General features: G+C 42.8%; 1 protein-coding gene across 6 annotated transcripts in view; it reads right to left on the bottom strand.

Annotated features, from left to right (window-relative positions):
• TRIO (trio Rho guanine nucleotide exchange factor) overlaps positions 1–12986 on the bottom strand; it is a 355575-nt gene that overhangs the window by 220871 nt on the left and 121718 nt on the right. For all 6 annotated transcript variants that reach the window (XR_011530455.1, XR_011530456.1, XR_011530457.1 and 3 more), the window contains exons 3-4: positions 7191–7305; positions 1292–1484 (exon numbers count right to left, since the gene is read on the bottom strand). Coding sequence is in view for 3 of the 6 variants with exons in the window: in XM_070587180.1 (XP_070443281.1) it covers positions 1292–1484; positions 7191–7305 (308 nt within the window). In the remaining 3 variants the exon portion in view is untranslated. The remainder of the gene's footprint in view (positions 1–1291; positions 1485–7190; positions 7306–12986) is intronic.

The following is a 12986-nucleotide window of genomic DNA, read 5'->3' on the forward strand; positions in this document are numbered from 1 at the left end:
GACAGAAAAACTGGCATAGGAAGCTTTAACGGACAAGGGGGAAGAGACTGAATTTAGACTAGCAAAGCGTGCATGCATTACATTTCCAAACTATTATTTCTGCTTAAAACACGTATAATTAAATACAACACACTTTAAATTCTGCAGCAAGAAAACAACTAATACCCAATAAACAGTCCTCCAAAATCACTTCTTATTGTGTATGAAGATAAAGGCTTACTGGTTTCACCTTTCACCTAAAATTCTAGAGTTTCAAATTCAAATTAAAACTAAATTCAGATTTCAGATTGAAAATCAGCACCATGGAAAGAGATTTAAAAATGCAAGCAATACACACATGAAAACATTTTGAAAAGTATAACACATAACATAAAGCTTAAGAATTAACATTGTGTGATATGTTTAATACTGTTTTTGCTGTTTAACCTTAAAATACATGAATACATTGACTAAAACCTAATGTTTGGGCAAAGTTGCTAGAAGAAGCAATCTATTCAACTAAAAATTATTATAATTTATTACCTAAACTATCCAAATGCTATTACAGAATATGGCATGAATCAAGTTTTAAGCTGGCCAGAATACTTTCTTCCCATAATCACCTCATTAAACTAACTGCATCAAAGCCTTGTCAGAACCTTGTTAGCCAAAGGAGACCACAGTGGAAGGAAAGTAAGTTAAGGGGCTGCAGTTTGCTCTATACACTGTCTGAAAGACAGCAACCTTATGTGCTAATTGAATCCAGGACTCAGCAAAGGTTTTGAAGGAACATCTCCCTTTTCATAAATGAGAGACTTGGTGCATGAAATACATGACAGACCATTCTCTCCATTACCGAGGTCAAGATGAAAACAGTCTCCCTCATATTTTTTCCTGAAGTTGGGCATTTCTCCCTAACATTCCCTTATTTCCCAGGCTGAGGCAATGACAACGCATCTGAAGCTACGTAAAGCTGCTTGCGCTGGATGGTAAAGCTACTTTATCAAGCGAAGGAAAGGGAGCAGCTTCTTTCTAATGCACGTGCCCTCCACCTCAGCAGCCCCATTGGCCCGAAGCACGAGCAATGACTCCTAAGCCCTCCAGCAAAACAGTCCACTGGGGTGATGCGACAAACCCACCTAACAGTGTTATTTTACACGGTAACTAATTCTGCTTCATCTGTGCTAAGACATGCAGTTCCTGTTTAATATGCGGTTTAAAACTATAATCAGCCTAAAATGATGAGGAAAACGCCAGCTTTTAATAAACCACACCTATTGGTTTAGTTGGTCTGGCTACACAGAGAAGTTACCTCAAATTCAAATTTAGAACTGCCAAAATTAGTCCTCTGTTTCTGCCAAAAGTTGTCTGGCTTGATGATCAGCGCAACGTGGATGCAGCAGGGAAAGGACTCCTGCAGGATCTTCAGCAGAGGTTTAATGGAGTCCCACTTGGACCCACGCATGTCCACGATCACTGTGAATCCGCGCTTGCAGACCTCTTCACTAGGGAAAAAGAAAACAGGTTTAAACCATGCCCCTCTTGCCCCTTTTTCTGGTCAGAGTCCTGCTGGGCGAGGCTGACTCTACTTCCTTCGTCCCGCTGTGTGTTGAGCCCCGTCCTGTAGGGTGAGAAGTGGAAGGGGCGCCATACTCCAGCCACTGCGCCCGCTGCCGGGCAGTACCTGTGCAGAGGGGGCTGGTGGACGCAGAAACCACTAGAAAAAGAGCTTAGGTCTCACCCATGGAACTCAACTCTTTCTCACCCTCCTTGTACCTTAAAGGAAGAGACTCTGACTACATATGCATCGAGGAGCAATGACGTTTTAAAACAGCGTTCAACTTCAAACCTTTAAAGTTTTTATTTTGTATTTATGGTTTTGCATCTTGTCTTCCTTCTGGAGAAAAATGATCACCATCCTGCCCATGCCTCACCTTTTGTGTATTAACTGATCACACATGCTGTCTAGTTACTATTACAGCAAACGTCCTTGGGTGAGCACTACACAGGGACTGACTCCCGCCCTCATGTGCAGAGCCCGGGAGGGCAGTCACAGACCAACTGTGACCAGCTGTCACCCAGGACTCCCGGGATCACAGGCGCTGAAACCACCGCCACCGCCCACTAGCGATGGCAGGAGCTTTTGAATGTCCCATTTTCTTCCCTTTAACTTGTCTGAGGCCCCTGAGCCATCTGAGAGGTTCTCCAGTGTGGTCCACTGCTCCCTGGGGCTCCTTGGGACTCCTCTGGAAGTCTGTGGGGTAAATCTATTTTAGTAATACTCAGACTTTATTTCCTTTTTCACCCGGTGGCACTGACAGTAACACTGCTGGCCCTCAGCACAGATCAAGGCAGTGCTAGGAGGCCTCATGTTCTTTCCCTCCACGTTCTTGCTGTTTAACAACAAAAGAGCCAGTTTCTCTTAATGTCTTTGATGAGGTAACAGAAATTATTAACTTTATTAAATCTCAACCCGAGTACACAGGAAATATATATAATGCATTCCTATAGTAAAGAACAAACAAGAATCAAAGTGTCCATAAATACAGGTTAAAAATCCATAGTCTCACTTAACCTTAAGTCAACACTGAAACCAATTTCATGCTCTCTCTTGCATGAGCTCTCTCCTTTTCACTCTCCCTCTCACGCGCACACACACACAGCACTCTTATCTTGACTCACACCATCAGAGCAACTGACATTCCGAGTTTCACAGATGGAAAGCTCCTACGACAACTCCATCAGTGTAAGAGGCATGTCTGAAAAATATTCCAAAAAAGTCTGTGGGGCTAGTACCTGAGCTGATGGCGGCTCCCAGTCCTAGGAACACGGTGTGGAAAGCCAGAAAAAGAGAAGAGACTGACGCAGCAGCCTAGCTCATCATCCAAATGCGGAAGACGGCAGAGGACTGATGTGATTAACCTCTGATAACTACTCTTATATGAATATGAGCTTAAAACGAGCTGACATTTGGCTCACACACTCCTCAAGCAGGTCCTGGGCCACAATCCAGGGAACATGTGCTCCTTCACACACCCTACAGGCAACCGGGGTGCTCCCAGAAACCTCTCCAAAAAACTCCCAAGTCACTGAAATTAAGCGTTCCGGCCCTCCTCAGGCTCTAATGGGGTCTGCAATCCTGCGAGATTCCATAATGTAGAAACTTCAGGGCCCCAGAGGTCCTGGGGGCTAGACCAGCCCACGGAGGAGACGGGCAGCTGCCCAGCTGCGGCACTCTGCTCCAGAGCCTCCTATTCTGCTGCTACACACCACAGAGAGGAGATTGCAAAATCGTAGCTGTAGGTTTCATTGTTTAATTAGTTGCTGTTTGGTAGACTGCGCTCTAAGCATCAGTCTTCACCATATCGAGATAAATGCTCTGGCAGCCTGTCTTTCTCCTCATGTGGCCCTACACAGTATGTACATAAAACTACAAAGCCCCTCCACTTGAAAGAGGCTTAGAAGGAATCCTGAATAACTCCAGGCTTAACAACACGAACAAGTTGGAGAAGACACAACCACAAGACGCCCTGAGCTTGCACAGTTTACACAAGGATTAACTACTCACCCTCCTCCACAATCAGACTGTGACCCCGGTAACTTCCCCCGTATCGACAACAGCAAAGGAACTGGGCTGGGAGCGCACATCCTTTCAATCCATCTGTCTTCATCAAGTTAAAAGCCAGTTGTTACTAAGAAAGCAGTGACTTACAAACATCCTCAAACCCGATTCTCTTCCTGAGCAGCTAAAGGACATGTACAGCTGCCTGCAGGACAAGGGCTCCAGCCCGTTCCTCTACCCTCAAGACACCGCTCACGGCTCACGGGAATGTGTGACTTATTGATCAGCTTTACCTAAGAGCCTCACTTTATCTGCGAGATAAAGAAAATTAAGACAAAACTAGGGTCCTTTTTCAATGCAGGTTTCTACAAGACAAACTCTACTTGAATGGAAAGTTTCCCTGCAAATTAATTCTATGAAAATCATTCCATTACTCCAATTGTTTCTTTAAAAAGGGGTGGGGAAGGGAAGGTGACCCAAATAATAATACTCAAACCCCTCACGGAGCTCAGATCACATTTATATTGAACTCTTGAGGGCCATGTTTAAAGGGCACACAGACAATTTAGAGGCCATGCAGAAGAAAATGACAAGATGATCCGACTCTGGAACACAGGTCAACGGGAAAACAACTGAAAGAAAGTATAAGAGCAAATACGAACGATGGAAATCACGGTACCCCTTCTGAGGCAGCTGCTGAACACCAGGCATTGTGCTGGGCATGGGCATAAGTAATCCTACTTAATACTCCCAGTAAAGAACGGATAATTACCACATTATTAGATCACAAAACCGTAAAAGTAATTAAGTAACTCATGCAAAGTCACAGTCAGTTTGACTCTGCCACCATACTTTCCCAGATGGCACATCTCTCTCCACACCCGGGACATGAGGCCCTGTGAGTGTCTGGCTGAGGGACAGCCAGAGGCTGCCATCACATCGCAGAACACGTTGGGAGTAACGGACAGGGACAGAAGTCTCACAGACCCCACGACTGTTTATGCCACTCAGAACCTGTAACAACAAATAGACTCAGAAGTTAACTACCAGCAAGCCCACAAGTCCAAAACACTTCACGCACCAGGAATGTGCTGACAATGTTTACTAATCCCACTGTCTGGCTGAAGCCGGTGCTTCAGCGGTCAAGCCCTCACTGGAGGCAGCGTGGCTCTTTCTGAGCCAGTTTTCAGACCTCGATCCGGAGAGGACCCATTTTGTTCCACCTCTCTCTGTCTGGACCACTGTGAAATCCTTCTCTGTTATCACTGGGCAAATGCATCATTTACATGTTAATCCCACCTCTCATTTGCTCATTAACCAAGGATGAGCAAAATGGCATTTCTTGTCACTTGGAATTGTGAACACAAAAGCAAATCTAGGCAACGAAATGAAGTGACTGTATTCAGTGGTTGGAGGGTCACCCTACACACTTAAGTATTTATGAGATGCATGATGGATGTTTGGGTTTTATAATAAAATACTCCAGGGGAAAAGTAGAAAAAAACAAGATTGGCAAAATTTGATCATCACTGAAGTTGGATGATGGGTATATGGGTGTTTGTTTCACAGATTTTCTCTAGTTTTGTGTATGCTCACAATTTCCCACGACAAAGTTCTGTGTTTTTTTTTAAGTGGGTCATCCAGGTTCAAAATATACCTGAATGAATTTTTTGATAATATCAATGAAATGAAAAGTAATTTTTTTATATTTATAATCAATACAGATTTCAAAACCAGAAAGCAAGTTGCCGAAGTCATATACAGAATTCCAATTATGTAAATGTTTTTTAAAAATCACCTGGATGAAACAAAATTTGTTTTTCATTAAACTATATAAGTATCACTGTGGTTGGCAGGGATTTATTATTTTCATATTGTCCCCTACATTTCTCTATTTCTTTTTCCACCATTGGCATAGTACCTGGCACATAATAAGAACTCAGTAAATGGTAGCTATCAACTATACTGTTGTCTATAAGTGACAGTGAGCAGTAAATAACTTCTAAAACTCTTTCCAACGCCATGATTTCAACAGTTCAGCAATCCAAGAAAATACCAAGAGGAAAGGGAAAACTTTTTCCATATATTTAAGTAACGGGCCCATTAATTTGTCACTGATGATACAAAGTGATGGTTTTCCCAAAAAGGATATCCTAACAGCAAAACCCAACTTCCTTCAGAAGGTCAGACCATCAACACCAAAAGCTGACTCCATCAGCCACAAGAAGGAGGGGTTACCAAGGGGCACAGCTGTTTTCCCCGGTTGGTGTCAAACTAAATAGGTCAGGAGTGTCACAGACTATGTGCTGTGGTGGCTCTGTTCCATTAACCTCAACCTTTTAGGATCCAAGACGCTGCTATTGATCATCTTTTATTATTCTCCTGCATAAAATGTTCCTCATGGTTACTGTCTCCTCTAGCCTAGATTATGACCGAGTTTTCTTTTACACGTCCTAATTTAGTCTCTTAGGAAATGCCGCCTCACTCTACCACGTCAATTATGCCCTCCTTTAGCATACACCTTTCTGGAATGAAGATTACCTTTTTCACACAGGGAAGCACCCTTCCAACCCCCAACATAACAATCTCTTATTCCAGCCATGGCTATATACTTGGATTATATCTGAGTAGTAGTCTATTTTCCAAAAAATAATCTGAACAATTAAATGGAGATACTAATACAGGGGAGAAATTTCCTCCACCAGCTGTCAGCCAGTGCTGTAAGTAAAACTTCAGTAATACATTTCTAGAGCAGAAGCAAAGATTCTAAATTCCTCAAGTATAGACACAGGCCAATTCCTATTAACTCTTCCTCACTTTAGGACTTTCTCTGGAAGATAAAGCTTTACCTATCCTTGGTATTCAACAGCATCCACACTAACAATCTCCCTATCATTAATGGGGTCTCGGATTGAATGCGGGTTCCCAAACTTGACATCCCAGCATATTAGCTGGTAAGGTTTAATGTCCCACAAACTTCATGCTACAAATCAACAGAATACTTTTCTTCTGGTGAGAAAGATTCGCACTGAGCTAACATCCATTGACAATCCTCTTTTTTTTTTTGCTTGAGGAAGGTCAGCCCTGAGCTAACATCTGTGCCAGTGTTCCTCTGCTTTGTATGTGGGATGCCTCCACAGCATGGCTGACAAGTGGAGTAGGTCTGCACCTAGGATCCAAATCCACAAACCCGGGCCACCAAAGTAGAGTGTGCGGAACTTTAACCACTCGGCCATGCAGCCGGCCCCCAGAACACTTTTAAAGAACTGAAGCTCAGCATGAAGACAGAAATATACTTATCAGAAACAGTACTCCATTTCTGATCTTCCAGTCCACCGCATCTGGGTATCAGAATCACCAATGACAACTCTGCTCTATTTCTATCTCAGGCTCCACACCCAAACATCACAGCCATGTGGGCATCCCAACCCCACCGTCACTACGTAAAGCCCTTCACTCAAAACACGTCCCCTCTCATCCCTACACACACGATGGTCACAAAAGGGAAAGAAGGAGAAAGATCACAATTTTAATTTTATACTCCTTTGCTTGGAATTCAGGCTCCTATGTAGCTGTTTTCTAGAGTGTATGTGGCTGCGCCTCTTGGAATAGTGACAACAGTGACAAGCCCAAACCACAAAGAACTTACCTAGGAATACAGGCTAGATAGGAAATGAGTCTCCTGAGATCCTCCTGTCGTATTCTATCATGATTGCTGCGGGCCGGAAAGGTTAAAATGGGACCTCCACGCTTATCTCTGCCACCTGAAAAACAAGCATTACGAACATATTTAGACAGAAACGAGAAGACAGGTCTCTGCGTGCCACTGGAAGTCCAGTGCTGTCACCGATCCACTCACACAGAGCTGTGCCTCCATCAAAGGCAAGTGTCCTTGTTTCGGTGGAGATAGGCCAGGCCGTTTCCCTGCCCCCAGGACTCTCAAGAGAAAGTCTGAGCTTCGCAGGCCACACGGAAGATATCGCAGAAAGCCTTGTCTTTTTCTCCCAGTGAGTTTCCTCCATTCTGTGGTTTCATGTTTTGGAGAGAAAAAACGTTTTCATGTATGTGTCCTTCATTCACCTTAGACCACCAGCTCCTCCGATCTCTCTCTCTCTCTCTCTCTCTCTCTCTCTCTTTCTCCTCCTCATGTCCCATCTCTCTCCCTCCCCTGCCTCCTAAGCTCTCTCTTTGCTACCACCCAAACTGGGTTTCAAGTCTTGAAAAGGGTAAGACAGGAATGTTCTTCAACCTTTCTGCGGATGATAATTCTCTATAACCTGGCGTTTAGGGCTTCTTCCTCTCCCAAGGGCAGCACCTGACTCCAGTAGTCAAGCTTTACCAATCTCTCACACAGACAGACATACAACAAAAGAGAGATTAGCACGCAAGAATTTTAAAGCAGAACTAAATTAACTTGAGGACTTTAGGAAAATTACATTACACATTAAGTACAAATCTCAGATGACCAGCCTTTGACAGACAGGCAGAAATATTTCTCTATACAGTCCTAATAAAATCTGCTGCTATCACTGAACACGTCTAGTGAAACTGTCACGTTTATTTTATGACTTCTATCCGGGTTTTCAGAAAAGAAAACCGAGAAAGAACGTACCCTTCCCAGGAGTACCCTCCCTTTGGTTTTACAACTCCAGGCATCTTCCTTCAGAAGCACAGTGATACGATCTCAAAATTCAAGTCACATTATGAAACTCTTATTTTCTCATTTTAATTATTTACCTCATCAGCAGAAAACCAGATTCTCTCTTTTAGAAAAGCCAAAAAAGTATTCAGCAGAAGATGTTGGTATTTTAAAAACATATTTTACCAATATAGGTTTTTACAATTTCCTAGGATGATGATTAACACTCTTTCTAAACAACAATGAAACTTCACTCTGATTCTGAATACTTAAAGCGATCTACATGCACCGTTCAGTCATGCAGTCTAGAAAAGTGTTAACTTATTTATAAACCCAGTAATTCAAGTGTTAAATGGGAACCACACTGAAACACAGCTCCCAATGACGCCGGGCACGGTATCAAGTGCTTTATGCACACACTCTGATTTGATTGTCACAATGACCCTGTTGAGAGATTTTATCATTCTAGCTTCATAACTCAAGATCCTAAGACTCAAAGAGCTTAAGTAAAGACAAAGGAACCAGGCCGGCATGGTTACACCTGGGTCCTTTGCCCCAACAAGAACTCATATAATTTCTTAAACTAGTGCCTTTAGTTCTTTCTAAACTAGTAAAAATGTCAGGACAACTAAATGATGGGTTCCTAGGCCTTTTTTATGAATGAAAGATACTATTAAAACGTGAGAAGCAGTACTGTTATAATCAATAGAACATCTTTACAAAGTAATCTTCTAAAATATCAAATAGTATTTTTTAGGATAATATCAATGGCTCTAGTTTTTGGAATACCTCTTACCCCCAAGATAAGACTGGTAACAATGTCAACATTTTTTTTCATTCTTGTCAAAAAAGAATCAATCTCCTTGATCAAAAATATAGATCAGGGCCAGCCCAGCAGCATAGCGATTAAGTTCACATGCTCTCTTTCAGTGGCCTGAGGCTCACCAGTTTGGATCCCAAGCATGGACCTACACACTGCTTATCAAGCCATGCTGTGGCAGCAGGCGTCCCACATATAAAGTAGAGGAAGATGAGCATGGATGTTGGCTCAGGGCCAATCTTTCTCAGCAAAAAGAGAGGAGGACTAGCAGCAAACGTTAGCTCAGGGCTAATCTTCCTCAAAAAAAGAAAAGAAAAATTATTATAGATCAATACATATCATAGAAACTTGAGTTTTTAAAAATACAGTATAACATTTGGATTAAAACATTCACCCCACTTTTAGTAAAGAGAATAGCACTTTTCTAGACCACCATTCTGAATTTAAATGCAACTTAATGTTTGATTCAGTAAGGAGACTAAATGTCACTGACCCACATTCAACTCTCCTCCCTCTGGGGTCATCATATCTCAAAATGCGAGCAAGGCCTGCTCTACCATGAGTATGAAAAGTAGAATCCAAAATCTGCCCATCAGAGACAGTAACATGGGAAGTCCACAGGCGTGCACACTGCACATGGCCATGCTGTTCACTTCGGAAGTGAGAACCACACGCAGGCGTGGGGAATTATCGCTGCCTCGTAGCACCGCTTCAAGTCCCAACCAGAGATTCTCCCCAAGCCGGCAGCACTGACGAGGAGCCCTGAGACCTGCTGGCCAGCTCATCCACCACACAGGCTCTCATTCATGTCCTTAAAAAAGCTATTTAGGGGCTGGCCCCATGGCCAAGTGGTTAAGTTCCCACGCTCTGATTCTGCGGCCCAGGGTTTCAGGGGTTCGAATCCTGGGCGGGGACATGGCACCGCTCATCAGGCCATGCTGAGACGGCATTCCACATGTCACAACTAGAAGGACCTACAACTGGAATATACAACTATGTACTGGGGGACTTTGGGAGGAAGAAAAAAAAAGCTATTTAAACCTAAACTTGAATTTCAATCTAAAGGAAAAAAACTTCACTTTATCTTTTTCCTTTTCCCAGAATAGAGTTTCAGAAAGCTTACTAGAATAGCTTTAAAACTTCATCAAAAATCACCTATGAAGGGGCTGGCCCCGTGGCCAAGTGGTTAAGTTCGTGCGCTCCACTGCAGGCGGCCCAGTGTTTGTTGGTTCGAATCCTGGGCGCGGACATGGCACTGCTCATCAAACCACGCTGAGGCAGCATCCCACATGCCACAACTAGAAGGACCCACAACGAAGAATATACAACTATGTACCAGGGGGCTTTGGGGAGAAAAAGGAAAAAAATAAAATCTTTAAAAAACAAAACAAAACAAAAAATCACCTATGAAGTAAAAATTGCCTATTCTCTATTTAAATAATAGTTTGCTTTCATATGCTAACCTCCCTGCATTGGGGTGCATCTTCCAATCTGTGGTGTGTCACAGTCAGTGACAGGCAGGTGCCAATCACCCATCTGCTAACCACTCCCAGTGAAGTTAAAAAAAATCTCAGAACAAGATGAAATGCAGTATTAGTTCAGAAAAATGTAGTCTCTGAGCCTCAAGGAGCTTACAATCTACTGCACAAACATCTGTTTCGATCATATTCCCCAAGACTTAGCTTGGCTGCCAATGTCACAGAGGTACCCACGTGGAAATACTGTCCGGGTCGTGAGGCAGAAAAGTTACAAGTTCAAAGTTCTTGTTCTTAAACTAATAAAAATAATACTGCTGCAGCTCATAAAAGCTTCATCTACTAGATATACTCATGTGTGTGTGATGTCCACCCATGGCCTCACGGTGAGGCAGGCAGGACAGACGTCAGTCCCATTTTATAGATGGAAATTCAGTGCCTTAGTTTCTACAATGAAAAGGGAGGAAATCCATTTCCTGCACCTCCCAACGTCACAGGATATCTATGCACGAATTCTACGTAGGACCCCTACATGTCTGTAATCAACACCAACAGCTCATTCAGGAGTATCCGCCTATCCAAGTGCTGTGTTAGTAAAAACGAAACAGAAAGTAAAGTTTTTGTTCACAACTTATAAAAACTGCATCCTCTCTACCCTGCCTCTCCCCATACTCCATTTAGTTCCTCAGACACCTCTCCCTTCTAGTAAACTATGTAACTCACACCTGCTGTTGTCTGTCTGTCTCCCCAGCTGGACTGCATGCCCTGTGGAGGCAGGCATCTCTGTTCCCTGACTGATAACAGTGTGTACTCTCAATGCCTAGCGAGAGACCAGCACAGAAAAGGTTCTCAATACATAACTGCTGAACGAATGGACTCTTCCTCTATATGCCACCCAAAGTTAATTAAAAATACCTTCCCTCAGGTATCAGGAAGTTAAAAACAGAAATGCCTGATGAACATTCCTATAGAAACACAGATGCTAAATGAACTGAGTTTTACAGGTCCCACATTACAGCTATAAATATCTGTGTGGCACTTATTTCCTTAAACCCAGAGACACTCACTTCCCTCTTCTAAAAGGCAAACTCCAGGGAACTTGGGGTGTTAAGCAGTGAGACCCAGACTGACCACAGAAGCAGCTAGATTCAGAGTTGCTTCTTTTTCTTTAAATGAATTAGGAACTCACCTTTCACCCAATTAGAATAAACTTCTCTTGTAAGGAGGGCATACTTACTTTGCAAAGTACAATGTAAATTTCAATGACCCGACTGTATTTTTCTCTCTATGGCCTTCGTTTGAATTTCGGATTAGAACATTGAAGACGATTCTTTACATCCCCCTGAGGTACAGTCTAACTCGCTGACCATGAAAAGCAGACTTACAAAGGAAAGCTCTGAAAAGGCACGTCTGCTAGCAACTAACAAAGCTCTGTTACAAGGGCGTCCACTGGGCCCAGCTCTAAGAGCAGCCAAGGCCAGCAGCTTGCCTGCTGCTCTGCTGCCTAGTCCTGAGGACCAGAACCGGCTCTGGGAACATTTCAAACGAAGACTCTAAGAGGACTCAGCAGAGCACTTGAAAAGGCCTTTTGGCCAGCCCCTAAGGCCTCAGACTGTGCTAGGTGCTAACAAGAACACCTGAGAGAGAAGGGAGTGCCCCCTTCCCTTTCCAGGAAATGTGGAATTTTGTAAAACGGGAACAAGAAGAACTAGGGTCAGTAGTCACAATACTAACAGCAAACCTCTGGGCAATCAAATCCTAAACTCCTGCCAATACCTCCACTTGCAAAGGTGGATGTGTACCTTGCCCCCAAAAAAGCTATTCCAAAAAAGCAACCAAAATGTCCATTCATAGGCAACTGGTTGAATAAACTATGGTCTATAACCACAGTAGTTATAGACAACTGTAAAAGGAAAGATATATGTTGTTATATACTACTCTCTGGAATACTGTGAAAATGAAACAAGCAAGGCAGAGAAAATGATGCACACTGCATTCCTGTTTATCTAGGGGAGGGGGGAAGGAGAGTAGACAGATGAATAGAGAGAGTGCTCATATTTTAAAAGTCTAAGAAATGAACCAAAAACCAGAGAAAACAAAAACAAAAAAGGTTTCCCATGGGGGAGGGAAGGTAGAGGGTAGAGAAGGCAAAGAGAGAAGCTAGATTTCTTTGACTACACTTTATCTTTACCTTTTTTATAGTTTTTGCCCTAGAATGATATACATGTTTTACTTAATATTGAAGCAAGATTAGGTGGTTTTTTAAACTTTAAAACTGTAAAGCAAAATAAAACAAGTGATCCTAAATTTCAAGTTGGTAAGAACCTGATCTACACAGAGATGAACTATTTCATGTGACTTTAAAACATGATGTACACTGACAGTAATAGGACTGTACATCCGTAGTGGAATTTGCCTAGGACAAGAAAACAATAACAAAAGTATTAAATTACATTTGGTGGTCATTCTGTGGTGACAGCATCAGTATTATAATGTAAATAAGTAATTATG

This window comes from Equus przewalskii, chromosome 20 (genome assembly GCF_037783145.1).
Source record: "Equus przewalskii isolate Varuska chromosome 20, EquPr2, whole genome shotgun sequence".
Taxonomy (NCBI): domain Eukaryota; kingdom Metazoa; phylum Chordata; class Mammalia; order Perissodactyla; family Equidae; genus Equus; species Equus przewalskii.